Raw genomic sequence first — 23,889 nt, forward strand, 5'->3', positions numbered from 1 at the left:
ATTTTAATCTGTGCTCTTTACTACCATAATCTCATCTCAATATGGTATACTTTTGAGTGACTTAAGGTTTTTTAAATAAAATATACTAATTAAATAGTAAACCCCTTAAAAGTCCCAGCTCTATTAATTTCAGTTTTGTATAAAACAATATGCTCCTCATCACACAACAGGAAAGATAAAAACATTTATAAAATGTAGTGCCAGGAAGGCAAAAACCCAAATATTAACATTTTTAACTGCCTTAAAACTTGCTCTTAATCCATTTTACAGACCTGGATTCAACATCTAGCCCACTTCTTGAACCTCAGGATAATGGAGAGAGTGTTGTAGAGTGCCTTCAGCTGCTAAAGTAGAAAACTTCATGTTAAACAGTAGAGAGGATTCCTATTCAAACTTGGAATATTTTTCTTCTTTCTAGATTTAGAAATTTTTCCTAGTGACTTGCAAGCAGACATTTAATATCTTCAGATTAAAGCAATACAAGAAACTTATTAAGTAAACCCATACTATGGGATGGAAAGTTATTCTATTTACCTGACAATTTTGACTCTTGATTTGACCTAGGATACTAACTTGGCAAACTCTCTTCTCTAGTTAAAAGCAAAATTAGTCGTTTTCCTCAAGGTGCCATTCTGCACCCTTAAGATTCTCCCCTCCACTCACTTTATGGTCTATTCTCTTGGCTTCCACAAACATTTGTACAAATCTTTGACTTGGTGTATACCTAGTGAGATTTTTGGAGCCCAAATGCCTTGATTTGAATCCTGGTTCTACTACAAAACAGCTGTGTGACAGACAAATTATTTAACATCTTTTTGTTTCCTCATATGCAAAAAGCTAATAAAAATAATACCTATTTCATAAGGCTGTAAAGATTTTAAAAACTAATCCACATAAAACACTTAGAATGCTGTCTGGCACATGGTAAGCACCATAGTAGTTATCTACTTTTATGTGATCTGATCCTCTCAACCAACGAGAAAATAAACTTTAAAGAAAAAAGGACTGACCCAGAAACATACCAATAAACAGCTTCTAAACCTTTCACTTGTACTATACTTCCTATTTTGCCTATCAACTTTAATGTCCCGTCCATTTCTATTCAAAGCTGCATTCAAATTTGAACTTTGTTAACGAACCAGAAGTCAGTTTTAATTTAGAAGACCAAATTTAAAGACTGGTAGTAACCTAGACAAACAAGATTGAAAAAGAGAAGGGGATTCTAGTGAAAGTGGACAAATTAAACTACATCTTTCTTCATTTTCTATTGTCAATCTACCTTTAAATTACCTTCTCATCCTTCAGAACACAGTCCTTACCTCTCCATTTCCTCTGCCATATAACCTTACTGGAGATCCTTAGTCCTCCTGCCTTTCAGCTGGCCTCCTTGCATCCAGGCTCACAGCTTCCAACGCAAAGCTCCTAAAACATCACTCATTTTACGCTCTCCTGCTCAGAAACAAACTACTCTCTACTACTTACCACATGAGGTCCACGCTACGGTTTTTTCCAATGCCTTTCACGTATCAGTTGCATACTCTTTCTCTAAACCTATCTTCCCCCAGATGCCAACACCTTATGGGAAAGGTCATCTTACGAGCACTTAGAGACTGCGTAGTATTTGTGCAAACATAATTATTAGCTGGAATGTGTCTCTCTTCTGTTCATTTAATACTAGCAATTCTCTTAAGGCCCAGCATCCTCCCCAGATTGTGCACTATAAAAAACAGTGCAGGGAGCAGGCCGGTGGCGCAGCAGTTAAGTGCACACGTTCCGTTTGCTGGTTCGGATCCTGGATGCAGACATGGCACAGCTTGGCAAGCCATGCTGCGGTAGACATCCCACATATAAAGTAGAGGAAGATGGGCACAGGTGTTAGCTCAGGGCCAGTCTTCCTCAGTAAAAAGAAGAGGATTGGCCACAGATGTTAGCTCAGGGCTAATCTTCCTCAAAAAAACCCAAAAAACAAAAAACCACCACAGCGTATACAAACACCCAAGTTCAGAAACAGAACATTAACGAGACCTTAGACATCTTCCACCAACCAATTTCCAATGCACTCCTCCTTCTGCAGTCCCGTTTTTAAGTTTTACTACTTAACATATATATATATATATATATATATAGCTTTACTTAAAAACTTTAACTTAGCATTTCTGAACTGTATATAAACAGGCTTTATAAATGAGTTAAACCTACATTTTCACTGCAATATGGATACAATTAAGCACACAGACTTATCTATTCTGCAGATGATAAACATTTAGGCTGTTTCCAATTTCTTGCCATTACCAAGAATGCTGCTATGAGTATTTTCTTGGTGTCTCCTGATGCATGAGAGTAAAACTCTCTCCTCCATGGTGCTTTCCCAGAATACCATAGCCCACACAAGGACACACAGTTAAGCATTGAAATTGTTCTGTTTCACATCTTCTCATGGCAAGAATTTTTTAAGTACAAATGTCTGTCTTTCTTCAATATTACTGTTCCTTTCCCATCTACTGTGAGTCAGGGGCTCCAACACTTGACTTTAAATTGTCACATATGGTATAGGTTCTTCTCATAAGAGTTACTACACCAAAGGGAGATGTTTAACATCCAAGTAATCCCCTCAAAGGGAGAAAAAACCATGCAAATCATCTTGAAAGATCAGAAAATTCTGTATCTTCATAGCAACCTGTGATACAGCAAATAAAGGTCCCATTTAGACCCTAAGATAACTGGTTACTTTCCATACATGCTGCATTTACAACCTGCCCACTAGGACATCTACCACAGACACCCCCCCCCCCCCAGGCTCTTTTTATCCAGCAGCATATCCAACAGTAGCACCTGGGAAGAACCAAGGAAGAACTAACTCCCCCGCCCCCACAGTTTTTTCCTACTAACCTGTTTCTGCCTTAAGATAGATACCAACAACCACAGGCTATTGGGACTACAGATCAAAGAGAATGTTGGAGATAAGTCATTTTTAAAACTTTCCAGAAAAAAAGCAAATATTTTATATCAATCAGCCTTTAAGCTTTGGAATGGCTTTTTAAGTTTACCTTTTTTTAATTAAATTTTTTAATTAAAAAATTTTAAAATTAAAATTTAAAAACTTCTAAAAAAATGAAAATATACATGAAAGTTTACGTTTAAACTTCAAAGAGTCTCGAGGCTTATTTATACAGAGAACATTAGGACTTGATATACAACTGGAAAATCATACACAAGCCAGATCACATCAAAGGCACTTCATCTACTCAGACTTGCCACGGTAATAAATTATATTCAGGTCAGGAAAGATAGCATAGCACTATATCACATAACTTCTACTGAATTATAAGTTTATATTTAAGATTATAATAGATATGAACTGCAATAAGTCAAAAGCTAAAGTACAGAATTTTAAAAAATCACTTATAAAAATCTCTTAAAGGCTACATATCTACAATTCTCTCAATCCATTGCCTTTTCTCTCTGCTCTACTTTTATCCACTACACCTTTCTACACATAAAGCTTTTCATCAAAAATTTCAGAACTCTTGATCCTAATGATGCAATGAGAAGGTCCACTACACAGCTAACAAGGATAAACTGCAGCACTTTACTTCCTGGACAGTGTTAACCTTGGAATAACCATGGATAGAAAAAAACTGCAACACTACATTGTCTCCAACCCTCCACCTCATCCCCAAGGAACTTAGTCTAGTCCTTCCCAAACGTTAAGTCACTAAAGTAGTAAACTTAGAACTTGTTGCCACAAGTGCGGGACAGTTTTAATGTAATTCTAACCAAAAGACATATAGAGGAAAAAAAGTACTTTTAACTAAAAGATGTGCAAAGATCATCATCTAACAAACTATTACCCAATTGTTTGGTTTTGATCATTCTTAAAATAGTTAATGGCTGCAATTCATACTGTAACCTAATTAGCATTAGTCCCAATGACAAATTTAATATCTTTACATAGGATTGTCTTCAGATTCCTGTTTGTCTACATATAATAACCGGGGTTATCTTACAGAACAAGCACTACTTTTTGTTACTTTTGAATGCTCTGCGACTTCATATTTTAAGAAGCTGGCTCACTTCTATCTCAATTTCCCTCAAAAATACATGAGAGATCCTAAAAAACAAAACAAGAGATTCTGGTCTTTTAAGCAGTCCCGGCATTTACAAAAAATGTTTCATTTACCCCCCCCCCATTATAGAAGTAAATGTAGTTTCTTGTGGAAATTTCAGAAAAAGAGAAGAAGGAAATACAAATCACCCATAATGCCAACATCCAGAGCTAACTTTTTTGGGTGTATCTCTATTTTTATGCTTATTTACACATTCCTTTAAAAAACAAAAAATGATCCAATTTGGCATCAGTAGTTTAATTACATTTTCTTTCCAATTAATACTATATTTCATTATCATTTTCCCATCATTACTCCCCTCTTGAAACATTATTCTAAGTAGCTGTATAGGTTTCCATTTGATAGCCACACTATAATTAGCAAATCTCTAAATGTTTAATCTTTTAGATTTTTAATGCTTAATAACCAAGATTAACATCTATGTAGTCCACAAATATCTGACACACTAGTCCCTTAGGAAGCCTATCCTGTAAGTATAGTCCTTCCATTTTTAAGCCTATTTATTATAACATGAAGAGTCTGAATCAAGTATCCAATGAAGATGTAAGCATTCTAGAACACACCAGCAGCACTGCCACTGGTTAACTATATAACAACCATCTCCATGGGCTTTAACTTTCTCTAGTATAAAATTAGGGATTTCCCCTACATTTTATTTCTAAAATTATCTTAAGACCTTTTCCTTGCATTCCTCAGCTGTTAAAATCTGTATAGTTATCATTAACTGACTTCTAATAGTATTTAGCATTTACACCTCGCTAAGAGCATTCAGTAAAATTAGTATGGTTAGGGACTCCTTTAACATAAACAATGTTCACATCAAGGGTGGTTAAATCCTTCCCAATCAGTTCAAAATGCTACAGAAAAATAACTCTTCGTACACACAGCTGAAAAGCGAGATATGTAAAGAAGATAAAGTGAAAACTACCTCTCTGGATAAAGTATACTAATGCTATAAGCATATAATGTTAAGTGTAAAGGAAGAAATGTTAAGTTTAAAGCACTTCAACAGCAACATCTTCTGGCTAAAGATCTCTTGCCCAAATCTTACATAACCAACCAGAAGAATCTTCATGTAGTACTCCAACTGTTTAATTTCAAGTTTGCAAAAACATTCTAGTTAAGTGGAAAAGGCACACACGGTGCGTTTTTGCGACAAAAGTCTGTCTTCCCCGCCTTCTTGATTTCTAAAACACTGCTAATGTTGAAAATTATTTCGACAGATGACTGAGCCACTTAGTTTTTAAAAGAAAATCTTATTTTGAGCATTTATGAAAATAGCACCAAATACGATTTTTGCCCGCAGAGTACAACTGTCTAAATTTACCTGGGAGAAAACTGTTTCATCGACTATTTAAAAATCTTAAAAATCAAGCTCTGTTCAGGACGCAGAACGCAGCATCAATACAAAAATCTCACGACCATGACCTGGGAAATCAACGCCTCTCACATTATGCCAGCGCGCTTGATAGACGAGAAATTTCGGAATCGCCATAACCGTTCTAGAAATATCTGGCTGGAAAACTGTAACTGATCCAATAGGAATATTCCACAGAATAGGGCCTCAGAGCAGGATGAACTTGAGACATTCCTCCACGGTAAAGAGGAAAAGTCCCTGTAGAACAGAGAACGTGGCAAAGGCCTGGCAATGAAAAGAACAACGATGCGGCGACTACACCACAGTACTCCAAACCCTTTGTCTGGAAACCGGAAGGTCCCACACCACACTATCCTCTCGAGAGGAAACTACACAATATTTTAATAAAGAAAAAAAAATGTGAGGTGACTTTCTAAACAAGAACAAATCTCCTGCCTCACAGCGTACTGCAGAAAGCTTTATCCACGACGCCAACACGAAAAACAAGCGTTAACGTTTCGGTTTTCGGCCATTTTTACGCGATGGGGGGCGGGGAGGATTGTTTCCGAGGTCCGGCTACAATCGCGCGCGCATGTGTGTGGGCGCGGGACAGGGGCGTCTTAGGGGGCGCTATGAAGCGATGGGCGAGGAGCAGAGCGAAGGCCGCCACACCAAGAAACGCTGCTCAAACGACTAAGCTTTTCGGAGTCTGCGAAATCCTCCATTTTGGGGCACATTTTCAGGCGCGAAACAGAAAAAAAGCAAACACGTATCTGGGGCTAGCGCTATCCGAGAACTTCGCTATCTTAACTAGCCTCCCCAAACGGCAGGCCCCCTATGGCCAGTCGGTCCCTCAGGCCTCGAGCGCTCCTCCCTTCTCCTCAGCGCTGCAGCCCGCGTGTAACGGGCTCGTCGTACCGCCTCCGCCCACAGCAAACCTGGGACGCGGGAAGCTTGGGCGATCGGCTGCCCGCGGCGCCCCCAGACTCTCCCGCCGCACCCTGGGCCCTTAGCTAGCCGCAGGTCTCCCTGCGGGACCGCTCACCTCCGCCGCCCGAGGAGGCTGGTTGCGCCGCCACTGCGCTCCTAACATGGCGGCCGCCGATCAGGCGGCTCACATACGCAGCGCGGAGGGAGGCAGAGCGGGCGAGCGGGAGCGAGCAAGAAAGGCGCGCCGCCGGCTCCCTGCAGCCCCTGTCGCCGTCGCTGCCTCCTCCCGGCGGACGCGAAGAGCCCCCGGCCACCCCACCCCGATTCTTACCCGCTTCACGCCTACCTTAAGAAAAGGAAGAGGGAAAAGGAGAGAGACCTCTCTCCTAGCGAGCGGGACGCGGAGGCTCCCACAATCCCCCGCAGCAACGGCGCTGGTAAGAGGTGGCAGCAGCGGCTTCAGCCCAAGAACAAACCCACTCTCGCGAGAGAGCTCGCCCCCACCCCTCCTTGGGTCCCGTTTCTGCGCGCGCCGGGCCCCTCCCCCTACTCATCGCGAGCACGCCACTCGCGCCCTCCGCCGTGGTCGTTGTTCACTAATCCTGGAGCCCGCTGGTGGCGGGAAATGGAGAGGGAGACAGCTTACGAGTTCGAGTCCCATTCCCCAAGCAGCCTTTTTTCCCCACACCCTAAATTGCATGATGCAAAATTTAAATAGAGTATGCGTTAGAAGCGAGTCACGGGGGCCCCTGGTTTAGACTCCATTTCTATACTTTGGTTATTCTATGTTTACTTGTCGAAGAGTGGTAGGAAGCGCTAGGAATTCCGTACAGGAGGGTCACTGAGGCGGAAGATAGCGAACCCACCCTATAGAAAAGACTGCCGCCGCCATTTGGTGAATTTGACTGAATGTATCCGGATAAGCTAAAGAATAGCACGTGTGAAAACCCTGAGGTAGACTTGGACAAACTGCATAGATAATACCGGGGAAAGAGCCATTTCCTTGGGATTTCGAATTTAAACAGAGTGAAAGGCAGTCACCTGAAGCCTGAGGTAAATTAGTGCATACAAGTACTGATTGATAGCCCTCAAGCTTTTAAAATCTCGAGTGTGCTCAGATTCGCACCTTTGAAAACGCATTCTGGGTCCTCTGTTAAAGACAGTGGTGGGGGCAAAGATGGAGACCAGTGACCAGTACAAAACCTCAGATCTTTTAGGACAAAAAGAAGCAGGTCTTGTTAATTGGATTGGATATGGAAGATGAGGGAGAGTACTGTCATGGAAGAATGACAACCCTACGGTTAGCAGTGCTACTGGGCACTGGAAGAGGATCAGCTGGGGAAACAATAAGGCAAATTGTTTGGTGTCAGTTTTAAAGGAGTGTAGGTTAGTGATAAATTTGTTAATGACATAAATGAAACAATGGGAGTAGAAAGATGAGCTGGAGATAATACCATGAAAGGAGAGACTTTAGGACCAAGCCTTTAGAAATTAATCAGGTAGAGCTGAATGACAAAGATCAAGCAAGTACAATTGGTAGGGGAAGACAGGAATTGTGCTGCCTTGACAACCAAAACACTTAAAGGATGAAATGTCAACAAGGTCAAATGCTATGAAGAGGTCAAGACTAGGACTAAAAATATCTGCAAAGTATTATGTAACACGGACATCATTGTTAACATTGAGCTGCTTCCAGTCAAGTGGGAGAGGAAGTCAGACTGGAGGTGCTGAGTGCATGGAAAACAGGAAGATGGAAACTACCGAATGCAGAAAGTTTGGCTATGAAGAGACAGGAATAAGCAAGATTGAGGAAGCTTTTGTTTTACTATGGGAGAATTTTGAGCACAATTAAAATGTTGGCAGTCAGAGTATTTTAGGAAAGCATTAGTTGAAAAAACAGGAAAGAAAAGGGATAATTAATAAGGGATGCTCCCAGGGGCTGGCCCCGTGGCCCGAGTGGTTAAGTTCGCGCGCTCCGCTGCAGGCGACCCAGTGTTTCGTTGGTTCGAATCCTGGGCGCGGACATGACACTTCTCATCAAACCACGCTGAGGCAGCGTCCCACATGCCACAACTAGAAGGACCCACAACGAAGAATATACAACTATGTACCGGGGGGGCTTTGGGGAGAAAAAGGAAAAAATAAAAAAAATCTAAAAAAAAAAAAAATAAGGGATGCTCCCAAAAGAATGAGATCCGGAGACATGCCTTTACTGTAACAGGATAAGGAGAGGACTGAAGAGAGAGGAATTAGTCTGGTGACTTCTGTTTTCTGTGACTAAGTCATCTGTTGAGGGCTAGAGTTGCACAAGGGAAAATTTGTAAATAGCCATTGTGATTGCAATCCCACATCTCCATGTATGTTGTGTGATTTTCTACAGACTTTCAGAAGGCATTTAGTAGAATTCGTCAAGGACTGGGGCTCCCCTAAATAAGTGATGTTTAAGCCCACTATATAGTTAGCTTTGGAATGAAATTTGGGATTCTTCAGTGAATCTTGGGTCTTCCTTCCACTGGAATCCAGATCTGCTTTCTCCTCTGTGAGCCTTTGAAACATGAACGCATCTTAGTTCAGATATGCACTTACCCATGTTTTTGTATAAGGCTGTAATGCCATCTGGTGATTGTACGGAGAAGAAAAGGCAAACTTTTTCAATTGAGTAATTATTTATTAAAGATGTGCTTAGTGGCTCATCAACAAAAAGACACACTGAAAACCAAAGTTAATACAACACTTCAGTCATCAAAAGCCTATTTCATGAAGAACACTGTACAAGTGTAGGGACTCGATGGATAAGACAAATCACTAGGTCCTGAGGATCCTGGTCTGATTTAGGAGACTGGACAAGGAGTCTGGCCTCAAGATGAGCCTGGCTGTGAGCAGAGATGGATCAAGAGCTTTATTCACATTTGGGTTATTTGGGAGTTGGTGTGGTGTACACCAGGGATGGTAAAGAATGAGGCTACAAAGCAAGAATTTCTCCTGAGACTTTGAAAGGTCTAAGTGGCAAGTTTGGTACAGCTATACTATCTAACACCAGGATAGAGTCTGAAATTTGAGCTGATAATGAAGACCTTTTACAGTTTTGAGCAGAGAAGAAAACATGAAGCCAGGGCATTCCTATACTTTAGACTGTCAACCAGTGGCTCTTTTAACAGTGGCATGGGGGAGGAGGGCTTAAAAAGGACTTTTTGAATAGGTAATACACACAATAAAATTCAAAGAACACAAATAAGATTTCCCCAAACCCCTACTCCCTTACATAAAGGCCACCCACTATCAACCATTTCTTGTGTAGTCTATGGATTCTATAAACATTTAGTGTGTATATACGTACATACATACATACATGTATATACACATGCTTGTGAATTAAAGATGGTCACAAATTCTTTGCCACTCTTCTTATGGAATAGTGGAATCAAGTTCCCCTCTACCTGCATCCGGAAGGGCCCTGTAACTGGCTTAGATCAAGAGACTGCAGAAGTTAATTATAAGATTTCCTTTCATCCGCTTGGAACCAAGTTGCCATGCTGCGAGAATCCCAACCAATATGAAAAGGCCACATTAAGAGAACCAAGGAGGGCCAGGCCAGTGGGGCAGCAGGTTAAGTAAGTTCACATGTTCCGCTTTGGCGACCCGGATCCCAGATGTGTCAAGCCATGCTGTAGTAGGTCTCCCACATATAAAATAGAGGAAGATGGGCACGGATGTTAGCTCAGGGCCAGTCTTCCTCAGCAAAAAGAGGATTGGCAGCAGATGTTAGCTCAGGGCTAATCTTCCTCAATTAAAAAAACAAACAAAACAGAACCAAGGAGCTTCAGTCAACAGCCCCAGCTGAGCTCTCAGGTGACAGCCAGTGCCAATTTCCAGTCAAAGTGAAGCCTCCAGATAGATAGCTGTAGCCTCGCCAAGTCCCTGTGGAACACAACCACCTAGCTGAGCCCAATCAATGTACAAAATTTTAATAGTTGTTTCAACTACTAAGTTGTACAGTGGTTTGTTATGCAGTGATACACTAAACAAAGCTTTATTTTAAAGATTATACATTGTTTCTATTTTAAATTTCTTAGATATCTTCCAATAAGGCTGCCTAGTATTCCATTATATGGATGATACAAAATTTATTTAACTAATGTTCTCCCAATGGACAACGTAGGTATTTTCCTATTTTTTCTTTTCTTGAGGAAGATTAGCCCTGAGCTAACATCTGTGGCCAATCCTTTTTGCTGAAGACTGGCTCTGAGCTAACATCCTTTCCCACCTTCCTCTACTTAGTATGTGGGACGCCTGCCACAGCATGGCTTGCCAAGCAGTGCCATGTCCGCACCTGGGATCTAACCATCAAACCCTGGGCCGCCAAAGTGGAATGTGCACACTTAACTGCTGAGCCACCAGGTCAGCCCTATTTTCCACTATTCAAAGCAGTGACTTAAAAAAACTCATGTGCACATTACTCCATACATGTAAAAGTATGCATGCAGTTCAAAATAAACTCATTTCCTAGAGCTACACTGTCTGCTGTCCAAGAGCCTTAAGCTATACTCATTGTCTCAATCTTACCATCTACATTTAGCTAGTGGACAGCTTGGAGAACATTTCTGTCATTGTAGAAATTTTGATTATAAAGTACTGTTCTAGAGCAGGGATTAGGCAAAACTTCCATAAAGGTGCCAAATATTTTAGGCTTGTGGGCCAGATAAGTCAGAAATACGCTGCAGTTGTAGTGCAAAAGCAGCCAGACAATCGCTCAGTAAATGACTGGTTTAATAAACATGAAAATTGGAATTTTAAATTGCCACATCACAAAATATTCTTTTGATTGCATTGGAATGGCTTAGTCAGTGTATATGCATTTTTAAATTTAAAAACTAGATTGCAGGACCAGTCCTGTAGCTGACTGGTTAAGTTTGCACACTCTGCTTTGGTGGCCCAGGGTTTTGCTGGTTCAGATCCTGGGCATGGACATGGCACCACTCATCAAGCCATGCTGAGGCAGCATCCCACATGCCACAACTAGAAGGACCCCATGTACCAGGGGGCTTTGGGGAGAAAAAGGAAAAATAAAATCTTAAAAAAAAAAACCCAAAAACCTAGATTGCCCTCCTTAAAGATCATATCAATTTACTGTGAAAAATTGAATACCTGTTCCCCCATTCCTTTGATAACTGTTGTCAAAATCTATTTGAAAATCTGACTGTTAGAAAGTGGAATTCCATCTATGGATTTTATTTGCGTTAACTGGAGTTAAGCATCATTTAACTGTTCATATCTTTTGCCCATTTATCTATTCAGTTGTTGAGCTTTTCCTTTTTGATTTATAGGAACCGTATTAAAGAAAAATTAACCCTTGGCAAACATCTTTTACCCATTTTGTTTGTTCATGGTGTTTTCCCATACACGACTTTTTAATCTAGTCACATCATTCATTCAAGTATTCATTTTAACTTAAAAAACTGCCCGTTTTCTTCTTGCAGTTTTAAAATTTCATCTGTTTTAGGGCACATTTCTGGATTTCCTTATCTGTCGCATTCATCGAGTAACCTATTCAGGTGCCAGTACCACCCTGTTTTATTCCTTTTGTAATGTTTTAACATCTGGTAAGGCTAGTTTTCCTTTATGACTCTAATTTTGCACATTAAAGCTATTCTTATTTTTCCACATGAATGTTCAAATCAACTTGTCTCATTCCAAAAATAATCCTGTTATATTTATCGATTTTTATAAATTTAGTTCTTTTTTAAGGTTTTATTTTTCCTTTTTCTCCCCAAAGCCCCCCAGTACATAGCTGTATATTCTTCGTTGTGGGTCCTTCTAGTTGTGGCATGTGGGACACTGCCTCAGCGTGGCTTGATGAGCAGTACCATGTCCAGGCCCAGGATTCGAGCCAATGAAACACTGGGCCGCCTGCAGCGGAGCGCACAAACTTAACCACTCAGCCACGGGGCCAGCTCCCATAAACTTAGTTGTCTTTAGGAGAATTATCTTTATGTTGAAATTTCTTGGACATGGCATGACTTAGCATTTAAGGTCTTATTTGTGTTTTAATGTTTTCTTCATATATAACTTATACGTGTCTCTAATTATTCCTAGCCTTATTTTCCTCCTAGTTTATCTTCAAATTGATTAGTACCTACTCGAATACACTATTTTCAGCTGCCACTCAGCATTTTTCAAGTAAACTTAATCTGCAAGTGATTTTTACCTCTTTTCCCACTTAAACATTTTTCTTCTCTTGCCTAACTGCCTTTGCTAGTAACTTTGAACACAGCTTTCTCTTTTTTAATAAGAACATTTCTAGGATTTCCCTATTAAGCATCACACAGGCTTTGGGATTTCCCTATTAAGCATCACACAGGCTTTTGGAATAAGATAAATTTGATCAGGTTAGGAATCTCGACTCTGTAATTTTAGCAAATGTTTTAGCATGGAGGGAGATTATATATCTTATTGAGATCAACTGCAAATATTCTTGGTGTATTCTTAAAATAGTCTAGGAATGACTTTTCTGTGTTGTATTATTATATAATTGTTTGCCTATAATATGTATCTACTAAAGTCTTTATGCCCCTAATTTAGCAGGTGTTTACTACTATATATACAAAACTAACAAGGAACCCAACTTTACTTACATCCTAAATTCTTGAGGAATTTTTAAATGTCTTTAAATCTTCTGACCCTCATTGAACCCATAGTTTAGTAGGACAAAGACTGAAGAATTTTAATAAAATGTGATAAACCCTATGATAGGGCAAGACTAGGGGTGGGGATGTGACTCTCTAAGGCCTTCCAGCAGGGACATTTTAAAAAACCTAAGAGACTCATGGGTGATATGAGGAAGAATGATGTAGATGGGACTCCTTTTAAAGCAAGGCCAAAAGGAATGTTTGTAGATGGTCTCTGTATGTTTTAAGAGCACAAGGAAGCTTCCTCAAGCTACAGCAAGAGTGGCAAAGATGCTGATGGCCTGAAACAAGGTATTTGGCATTTGTGATACGTGTATGAGACCAGAAAAAGACAGGCATTTCAGCAGGCCCTGAAAGATGTTACTGTGATTGAGGTTGATGACTGAAAAAGACAAGTAGATATTTGTGCCTGTTAGTTGGAAAGACTTGGCAGCACTATGTATGAAAGCTCCAAACCAACCACTAGCTTTTGAGTCAGATTTATTGAACACCACAGTAGTTCCTGGATCCACTAACCATGTGACCTTGGGCAAATAACAGCATGTACCTTGTAGAGTTGTTGAGAGGATACAGAGATGTGTAGAATGAATTTAATAGTTCTGGCACATGGTCAACATGCACTAAATATTGTCAATATTCTATGGTGCCACAGGACCTGCAGCATATTTACATGAATATCCTAAAATGACAAAACCATAGATTCAAAGATTATTCATTTTTATAGAGCCCCAGAGTAAACATGTTAAAATTACTCACTTAAATCTGGTTATAAGTTTTATCCTGGTACCTATTCGTCAGCGCAATGACTGCTAGTAAGAGAGGCTATGCAAGCTATAATTTATACACAAAGATGTTTTACTAATTTCCTTAACTATAAAGACATTTATAGATTACCAAAAAAAGTAAGAAAATCCCACATTATTTTAGTTAACAGATGTCTCAAATTTGAACAAATTCTCTGCAAATCCACTATTTTCATTTAATACTTTTTCAAGCTAAATTTAGTGTCAAATATTTGTGCACTATATTATATCTTTAGGGTCCACTAGCAAATGATTAGGAAATCTGACACTTGTTTCTATGATTTTTCTGTTTCAAAATTTTTTAAAAAGAACAAAACCAGCAATCTCTTTATCCTCATTTACTGGGGTATTATTAAAAAACAGGATATGCCTATGGCCTTACTCTATTTTGGGTACATTATGACACACAGACATTAATATTTACCAGCTGAGGCTCTTTAATCAGTTGTCAGTAGAATTGAACCTGCTTGGCCATAGGGGAATGAGGTAAATCTTTAGAAGCTGGTGAATACCAGCTTTTCAAAGGACTCTTACATGGCAGCTGACTTTCTAGCTCTGTGGTAAAACAGTGCAATTACACATATAATGGGTGCTCAGTCAGGAAAGGTGGCTTCTCTGCAGAAGTGCTGTCTGAGCCGAGATCTCAAATTAGACAAAGTAGAGAAGATGGACCCAGACAGAGAAACAGCATGCGCAGAGACCTCGTAGTAAAAGGCTTATCAAGGACTGAAAGAAACCAAGGTGGCAAAGATGAGGCGAGAGAGATAAAGGCTAGACTGTACATATTAAGGTGAGCAGAGAATGTGTTTGTTCATCACTTATCCCCAATGTCTAACAGAATTCAGTTAATAAAACTAATAAACCGATAAAGGGTATCTATTAAATGACCAGTTTGACAAGATGAGTAATTACCATAGGCTATTGCCTCTTCCTCTAACTCAGCCCTGGAGGTATTACACAAATAAGAGGGAAGTTAGAGATCTGAGAAATTAAATATGAAGAGTCCCTTGGAGAAACAGATCATGATTGGGTCCCACTATACAAGGGCAAGAAATGGAAGTCCAGTGTAGAAAAGGGTAGAGTGCCATGGGAGTAGGGGTAATCTTGGTGGTGACGAAACTTCTGTTCTTTTCTCCTATCCTATTCATTGCCTCATGTTCAACTCATCACTTGCTGAAGTGGCCAGCATAATGCAACCTTACTTACTAGCCCCTGGAGTTCTTGAGAGAATTGCAACTGAGGGGAAGGAGAAGCAGTTTGACCATCTGCCGCTCTGGTGAAGCCCTGATTCTAACTCAGAGGTTCTGTGCCTTAAGGCTCTCTCTCTTCTCCTTCAACTCCTTAGGACACCAGGGCCTGGGCTTGGCTCCTCCTTTCTACCGGCAGCTGACACAAAATTCCCATCCTCTACTGTGAGCTCATAGGGTAAAAATAATCAGTCATCTGGGAACTACAGCATCTGCTATAAAAGACAACAGCTCAACCACTATTCTAGATGAAAGAGAATAAACAAAGACCATAGAATAAAATGTCATTATTAAAAGTGGAACATTTATAGAATATAGGGGGCTATAAACTAAGGATCCCGGTTAGGATCCTTATATATGCATACATATATACTTCAGTGTTCTATCAGCTGATAGGGCCTAGAAGCAACAAAACCTCAGTACCAAGAGCACATCTAGTGCCCAGATCTTGGTTCCTTAGTATTATTCTCCAATAAAGGAAGCAGGGCTCCTTGTGAGTACCAGGATAAAACTTACAACCAAATGGTTGACTCTGGGACTGGGACAGGAAAAATACAAGATGAGCCTGAACCATCGTATAGGGCCATAGTGAGAAGTGCTTAAAACAACCTCACAATGATGGGGGCATATTGAAGGGACACAGGAGCCACCTGAAAGAGCTCCCAAAGGCCAAATCTGGAACACTTTAACAAAATTAAGTATTATTGGATTTTTTTCCTAAAGTATAAATTGAATAAATGAGGGAGAAGAGACCAATTTCTTTCTGAAGAATTCCAAATAACTTATGTAGACCTTCTACCCTCAAGGAGAACACAACTCCCCTCTCCTTAATTATGGGCTTCACATAGTGACTTTATTCCCAAAGAGTACAGTGTTGGGTGAGGCGGAGTAACTTTACAGTGGAGAAAACTGGCAAATAAGACCTCAGCCAGGTGATCAAGATTAACATCAATAGGAGAAAATCATATTGATAGTATACACTCTTGATACATGATGAGAATGGCACTTTACTTCTGTGTTCTCTCAAAATTCCTTAATGCCTAGCCTAATCCTGAGAAAAACTCAATCCTAATTGAAGGGACTTTTTACAAAACACCTGACCCAAAACTCAAGCTCATCAAAAACAAAGAAAGTCTAAGAAGCTGTCACAGCCAAGAGGAGTCTAAGGAGACGTGATGACTAAATGTAATATCCTCAATGGGATCCTGGAAGAAAGAACATTAAGTGAAAACTAAAGAAATCTGGATAAGTATGGACTTTAATAATGTATCAATGTTAGCCCATTGTGACAAACGTACTATGCTAATATTAGTGGAAACCGGATGTGGGGTACATGGGAATTTTTTGTACTATCCTCCCAACTTTTCTGTAAATCTACAACTATTCTAAAAAAAAATAATAAATTTCAAGGTCCATTTTCCAGATGGTAGTTAAGTCCCCTTAACAAGCAGTACAGAATATTCCCACACCCCAAAGGCCTTTACTGGAGAACAGGAAGGAACAGAGTAACGGGCTCCACTCCTTTGAACTAGGCCTTAGAATACTAAACTGACAAATACATGACTCAACAAGTTGGCTCATTAAAAGTGTTCCTAAATATCACTAAAGAGGAAGAATGTTGCTAAGCAGACAATTCTAAGTATTACAGCTGATTTTTTAATTCAGTGAAATTGTTTTCCAAGAGAATATTACCTGGAGCTGTTCATAAAGCCCTAATTAAGCAACAAGATTCACTGGAGTCATTGTCACTCTTTTAAGTTCCCAATTAGTTGCTCTTACCAGGTTGTTTTCCTTTATGTGAATTCCTAGGCACTGAGCCACTTTTTTATGTGCCCTTGGGACCTGCAGAATTTATTCCTCTGGGGTCCTATTTTCCTGATTAAAATGTGAGACATGATCCAAAATTTCAATGCAACAGTCCATTAACAGTAGTTTCAACCCTGAAAGAAGGGAGGTAAATTATTTACAATGCCAGGGATATCACTCAATACGTGGGACCCCCTACTCACCTTGCTTTAGTTTTTCCTCTTAATATGGTATAGGACCGGGGCCTGAAACTTGAGCAGAGCAAAATAGAGGGGCACTTGTGTTTCTTAACTGCTACCTATGGCAGGAGGTAGCAGCTTGCATATTTACAGACCAGAAACCCTGCCAGTCCAGTTTCAATTTCCATTGCAGCATGGGAAAAGGATGATAAAGGGAAGGAATGAATAAAAAGCTATTTTGAAATGTTTTATATCATCCTCTTAGACTCGCCAGGAAATTAAAAAAAAAATCAAGTCAACAGGGAGTAGTCGGTGACTAATTAACTTCACTTATCAAGTACAAAAAACCATTAAATTATTTTAATATGCGCTATCAAGCCATTGAAACCTCTTGGGATATTGAATATAGGCACAAACACCAAATGAATTATCCCTTTTCAAGTAGGAAAACAGGGGCCCCTCTCTGCACCTGGGTAGCCTACCATAGTCAGAAAGGCAATCTATGTTCTTAGAGGAACTTGAGATCCCAGATTTTAAACCCTGGAAATTCATGATATATAAAATTTTCCTCTTTCCTCTTTCCTTAGGGGCCATTTCTTTTTTTTTTTTTTTTTGAGGAAGATTAGCCCTGAGCCAACATCTTCTGCCAATCCTCCTCTTTTTGCTGAAGAAGACTGGCCCTGAGCTAACAACCATGCCTATCTTCCTCTACTTTATATGTGGGACACCTGCCACAGCATGGCTTGCCAAGTGGTGCCATGTCCACACCCAGGATCTGAACTGGCGGACCGCAGGCTGCCGAAGTGGAACATGTGAACTTAACCGCTGTGCCACGGGGCTGGCCCCATAGGGGCCATTTCTATTTCCCTACTTGGGACTGAGGGTCAGGCTCTGCTGGAAACTGAAGACTGCTGTTCTTTCTTGGGACCTCTTTCTTAGGTATATACTACAAGTGGAGAGAACTACTATGATAAAAGTAACCCATGCAAAGGGCATACATAAACTCCAAACATAAGAAATAAGGACTATTCTACTACTGGATAATTTACTAATGTCACCTTAGTCCTCTTAAAGATGAAGAATAAGTCTGTATGGTAAAGATTTGCTATAAGGCAAAGATATTGACAACATGGAATTTTTCAGGGAGGCATGTTGGTACTGGCCCTGAGTCTGTCACTAATGAGCTGTCAACTCTCAAGGCTTGAATTTCATTCTCTAGAAGGGGGTTTGGTAAACTATAGCCAACCCCTGTAGAATGGTTTGGTGGGGTGTGGGGGGGTGGATTTTGTTGTGACACTGAAAATTTTATGAAATTCCTATTTCAGTGTCCATAAGTTGTTTTTGTGGTTTTTTTTTTTTTGAGGAAGATTAGCCCTGAGCTAACTACTGCCAATCCTCCTCTTTTTTGCTGAGGAAGCCTGGCCCTGAGCTAACATCCATGCCCATCTTCCTCTACTTTATATGTGGGATGCCTACCACAGCATGGTGTGCCAAGTGGTGCCATGTCCGCACCCAGGATCCGAACCAGCGAACCCTGGGCTGGCCCCAGTAAAGTTTTATTGGAACACAGTAATGCTCATTTGTTGACATACTGTCTACACCTGCTTTCACACTGCAATTGCAGAGCTGAGTGGTTGCAGAGACTATATGGTATGCAAGCCTAAAATATTATCTGTCCTTTTACAATGTTTGCCAACCCCTGCTCTAGAAAAGCAGTGTGTACTAAAATTTTCTGCATTACTGGAAATGTTCTCCAAGCTGTCCATTATGGTAGTCACTAGATACAGTCATTTGTTGCTTAATGATGGAGTATGTCCTGAGAAATGTGTCGTTAGCCGATTTTTTCATTGTGTAGTTACACAAACCTAGATCATCAGTGTAGCCTACCACACACCTAGGTTATATGGTATTACTCTTATGAGATCACCATCATATATACAGTCCACCGCTGCCCAAAATATCGTTATGTGGCACGTTACATACTGAGATGGAGAAACTGATTTTAATTTTTGTCAATTTAAATAGCCACATGTATTGCACAGCAGAGCTCTAGAAAATGAGGGCTTAGTTTAAGTCTTGGACTCTGGATTAAGCATTCTTCTCTAAAATTCTGATACTCTCCATTATTTTTTCAGTATTTTAAGTTTTTCTACCTGTAAAGAAAACCTCACTTCTCCTATGTTTTTCCTTTACTCTCACACTACTACTACACTCTCAACACTTCTTCTGACCCAGATGTGTAGGGGTTTTTCCCACATCAAGCAAATGTGTGTCACCAGGTGGGTGTCCTACAATTTAACTCAATTCTGACACTACCTACACCTGGAGATACCACAGGCTAAGGGCATAGTCCCACAAGACTGCCCCTCCCCCACTTCAGATGCCAATCATAAGTCCAGGTTGTTACCTGTGCTTCTGACCAATCAGCTATATAAATCTGACATTCCCACAATGCCCTTCTCGAGTTCAATTAATTTGCTACAGTGGCTCATGGAATTCAGGAAAACAGTTTACTTACTGTTTACCAGTTTATTGTAAAAGAATACCATAAAGGATACAGATGAATATCCAGATAGAAGAGATGGATGGGGTAAGGAATGTGGGAAGGTGTGCCAAGCTTCCATGCCCTCTCTGGGTGCACCACTCTTCCAGTGCCACCAAACGTTCACCAACCCAGAAGCTCTCTGAACCCCATGCTACTGGGATCTTTATGGAGGCTTCAGCACATAGACACGAGAAATTAGTAACTCCATTTCCAGCCCCCTCTCCTTTCTTAAGAATGGAGAGTGAAACTGAAAATTCCAACCTTCTAATTAATCATTGCTTGGTCTTTCTGGTGAGCAAACTCATTAGAACAAAAGACATTCCTATCACCCAGGAAATTCCAAGGGATTTAGGAGCTCAGTGTCAGGAACCAGAGCCAAAGACCAAATCTTAGAACAAAAGATGCTCCTACTGCTATTATCACTTAGGAAATCACAAGGGTTTTTAGGAGCTCTGTGCCAGGAATGGGAGCAAAAACCAACAGATATTTTCTATTATTTCACACCACCCATCTGATGCAAGTTAATTACAACCTACATGACAAAAGAACTACATACACTACTTCTCTTGGTGTCACACAGGGCTGTCAGACATCTGAGGTCCTGATGAAGGCAGGTTTCTCACTTAGGTGAAGGTATCTAGGATCCAAAGAAGAAAAGAATGATAGGCTGTCCTTAAGACAGGGTCCTTTTCTAACAGAAATAAATTGTTTGCACCCAGACTAGGACCAACTCCACAGGAGGAGTTACTCCACTCTCAGAGGTGCAAAACACTGCCCAAAGGTACTCAGCCACAACACCAAAACAGTGCTTGGAGCCATACCTCAGTATAAGGCAGCGTTTACTCTTCCACCAGTGTAACACCATCCAAGGCATCGCACTAGCCTGGATAGCTGACAACCGCTGGATGATTCCTGAAACAGCTTTGTTTCAGATACCCAGGCACCCCACATAGAAGATGTGGATATAGGCATACCCATGAATTGAAGGTTGACTGCAAAATAGGGGCCTAGAAGCACTGATTGCAGACTCTGCTGCCAAATCCTTTAAACAAATAGTAAACAAGAACCCCTTCCCCATGCCTTCAGTCATTTTGTCCAACATTCAGGGAGCTCCTGCCATGTACTGGGCACTGTGCTTGGGATCTAGCAATAACCAAGGCAAGGTTCACTCCCCTTTCCCTCATGAAATTTACAATCTCCCCATAAATTCCTCAAGTGAATCGACACAGATAACCTCAAAGATTCTACAGGCCTTCAGACCATTACCACCAAAATCCCACTTTCACTGACTAGAGGCTGAATTTGTTGGGGGAAAACATACATGATTTTGCCTTCCAATTGTTTCCTGACGGACACCAACTAGCAAACAGGCCTGGCACACAGGAGGTAGTCAATGTTGGAATGGGGACATTTACCTGAAAACTCCATACACAGACTGTCCGCCTTTAATTTCCTCTCTTCAGGAGGGCCAAAGATGCCCTACTTTCAAGTCATTCTAAAAAGAAAGAGATTTCAATGTTCAACACCCCAAACTAAAACAGCTGCTTTTCTGCAGAGATGGAAACAGAATGCTGTCTGCCATTTATGATTTACCATATTTTTTATATCCTCAGGAATTATTTTATTCCCATTGTTTGCCTTTTTCCTGCCTATGGTTACCATTAATGCTAACCACCTCCCAAGGCCCCTAGATATCACTAGTCTTAAGATCCCACTCGTAAAAGGCTAGTCACAATGAACATGTGAGGTATTCTACACAAAGCACTCAACGTTTAGCTAAGAGAATCCTTTCAAGGGAAAGCCAATTGATAGAACAAAACTAGCTTTGATAAATAACTCCCCCGCCTTCTAACATCCTCACCAGTTCCCCAAGGAAATGAGGATGTCACTTTTCACAGAAGCAGCAACTAAGTCAGCCCTATTGGACAATCTCCAGCATCACCCCGAGTGCTGTTTCCCTAGAACTGAGAAGCATCTCTTCTCAGAAAATTAGCATTCCAAAACAAAATCACTACAAAGGGGACTCAATATTTACTGCTCCAAAGGGGCAACAACTCCTCACTCCTGAAAATGAGTAAGAAACCAGCACAAATATGCTGTCGGCCTAAGCGGAAATTAGTACGGCTGTAGCTAGGCCTACTGTCTAGAGCCTCTCAATCAATTGGTATTTTTATATTCTATTAAAGAGCTAGAGAAGAATGCCCATGATTTTAAAGCAAATTCACATCAATATTTCCCTGATAAGGCATTCCTGTAGATATCTACAGCTATGAAATCCCCCTACAAAGGAAGCATCATGACTAGCTTTGTATAGAAGGAGAGTGGGAGCCATGCACTTTGATTTCAGTGAAAACAGCAAAAATCCCATTTACTTCGTTCCCTGTGTAAGTCCCTTTTTGAGTACTTGGTAGGGACTCAAAAAATAAAAGGCTGACTTTCCCTGTCTACTTACATCCCTCCATGGCTTGATTACCTTTGTTCTGTTTCCTGGGTGTGATTTAGGCAACTTCGCACTAGTCAAACCTGTTGCACCAGAAACACTCAGAAACGTCTGGATTTTTAGGTTTCTCCCTGCCAAGTCATGCTCATGCAGATTTAACCCCACTGGACAAACAACTATGCTGGCATCCTGGTATAGTTAACAACAGAGTTGGCATGAACCAGGCCCAGAATACCAACCAGCTATCGGCTGCTGTTCTCCCAGCAGTGTAACACTTGCCTAGGTACAAGGCAACCTAGGCAGCTGCCTACAGCTGGGGCCAAAGGTAGGCTAATGGGGTTGCACTCACCTGGGGTTGCATTTGCCCAAAGTCCACAGCTGGCCCCTCTGCAATCAAAGTACTCCAGGTTAGTCAGCCAACAGTTAGTGAACACCTGTGGAGTTCAACACCCCTGCCCTCAAGACTCCTTAACTTAGTGAAGCCTGAGCCACAGAAACAGCAAACAATAACACAAATAGCTTTCCCTTGGTTAACTTTATTTTCACATGTTATTTACTTATGTAACACAGCAGTTCAACAGAAACAAATTAATGGTCTAGCCAACAAGTACCAGGAAGCTTGGCTCTATCACTTAACCAACAAGTATCAGGAAGCTTGGCTCTATCACTTAACAGCCAAATCACAGTGGACAAGTAACTTAACCTCTCTGTACCTCCAGTCTTCTCATTTGTAAAATGGGATTTTTTTTTTGCTGAGGAAGATTTGCCCTGAGCCAACATCTGTGCCAATCCTCCTCTTTTTTGCATGTGGGTTGCCACCACAGCATGGCCAGCGACAAGTGGTATAGGTTCAGGGCTCGGAACCAAACTGGAGGGGCCCAAACTTAACCACTAGGCCAGGAGGCTGCCCTGGGAATGTTATTAATAGTACTCTGTACACAGGATGGTGGAGAAGCTTAAATGGCATATAAATTAAGTCCAAAGGATAGTATCTGGTATAGAGTGGGCACTCAGTAAACACTTGCTGTTATCAGGAGCTACATTCTAGGCACGGAGATAATGAATAGAGATTAGAAGGGGGAAAGTTACCCTGGGAGAGCAATGGGCAGTGAAAATTTGAAAGGCTGGTTAAAACTAGATTGAGGAGGGCCTCGATTATGGGACCTCTTGAAAAAGAATAAAAGCAGCACTTTGGAAAATAAATTGGATGCAATAATGGATGAGCAAGGAACTGGAGACAGATTGCCGCTCCTGCCAACGACCTGAACTACTGGCTGAAATAACCAAAATGTTTCCAAGAAGGTTAATAAACATTCCTACTCACTCACCCTTATAATTTATGTAAGGTTAGGGTATCTAAAACCATACCTTTTTACAGCCATCCTCCAATTTCACTCCTAACCCCCTCCAAACAATTTAGAGGAAAAGGAAAATAGACGGGGTTCATTGTCCAGGTCTAGAAACAAATCTAAAAATAGCCTGCCCCTTCCAGGGGCTTGGGTTGAAGGCACTGACGGAGCTCCACCGGGACACGTGTTCTTCACAAACCTTCCCAAGTCCCTGGCCCTTGCACCTGGGAAGCGACGCTCTCCGAGACAAGCTGTAGGTGACTCTCCAGGGAAGAGAGAGAGTGTAGAAAACAAGGGGCGACTCTAGGGCTACGATCTCCCAGTGTCTCTTCAAGATGCCCTCCAAACCCCGGGTCACGAGGGAGCGAACCCCAGTTTCGCCCTGTACCTTAGAAGCAGCCTCCTCACAGCTGCCTCTCG

At 41.0% G+C, this 23,889-nt stretch overlaps 1 protein-coding gene and 1 non-coding gene across 20 annotated transcripts in view; both read right to left on the bottom strand.

Annotated features, from left to right (window-relative positions):
• Nucleotides 1-23,889, bottom strand: part of MATR3 (matrin 3) — a 47,919-nt gene that overhangs the window by 23,617 nt on the left and 413 nt on the right. For 4 of the 19 annotated variants that reach the window (XM_070518144.1, XM_070518143.1, XM_070518133.1 and 1 more), the window contains exons 2-4: nt 22,470-22,507; nt 21,096-21,175; nt 20,237-20,317 (exon numbers count right to left, since the gene is read on the bottom strand). Coding sequence is in view for 2 of the 19 variants with exons in the window: in XM_070518142.1 (XP_070374243.1) it covers nt 6,530-6,577 (48 nt within the window). In the remaining 17 variants the exon portion in view is untranslated. Of the gene's footprint in view, nt 1-5,454; nt 6,027-6,529; nt 7,013-16,929; nt 17,091-20,236; nt 20,318-21,095; nt 21,176-22,469; nt 22,508-23,889 lie in introns of those variants that run through there. The other 15 variants (XM_070518145.1, XM_070518138.1, XM_070518139.1 and 12 more) reach the window with 13 other exon arrangements.
• Nucleotides 20,385-20,586, bottom strand: LOC123275899 (small nucleolar RNA SNORA74). Its single transcript, XR_006512071.1, has one exon. It is a non-coding gene; the product is annotated as a small nucleolar RNA SNORA74 (small nucleolar RNA).

Source organism: Equus asinus, chromosome 9, assembly GCF_041296235.1.
Source record: "Equus asinus isolate D_3611 breed Donkey chromosome 9, EquAss-T2T_v2, whole genome shotgun sequence".
NCBI classification, from domain to species: Eukaryota; Metazoa; Chordata; class Mammalia; order Perissodactyla; family Equidae; genus Equus; species Equus asinus.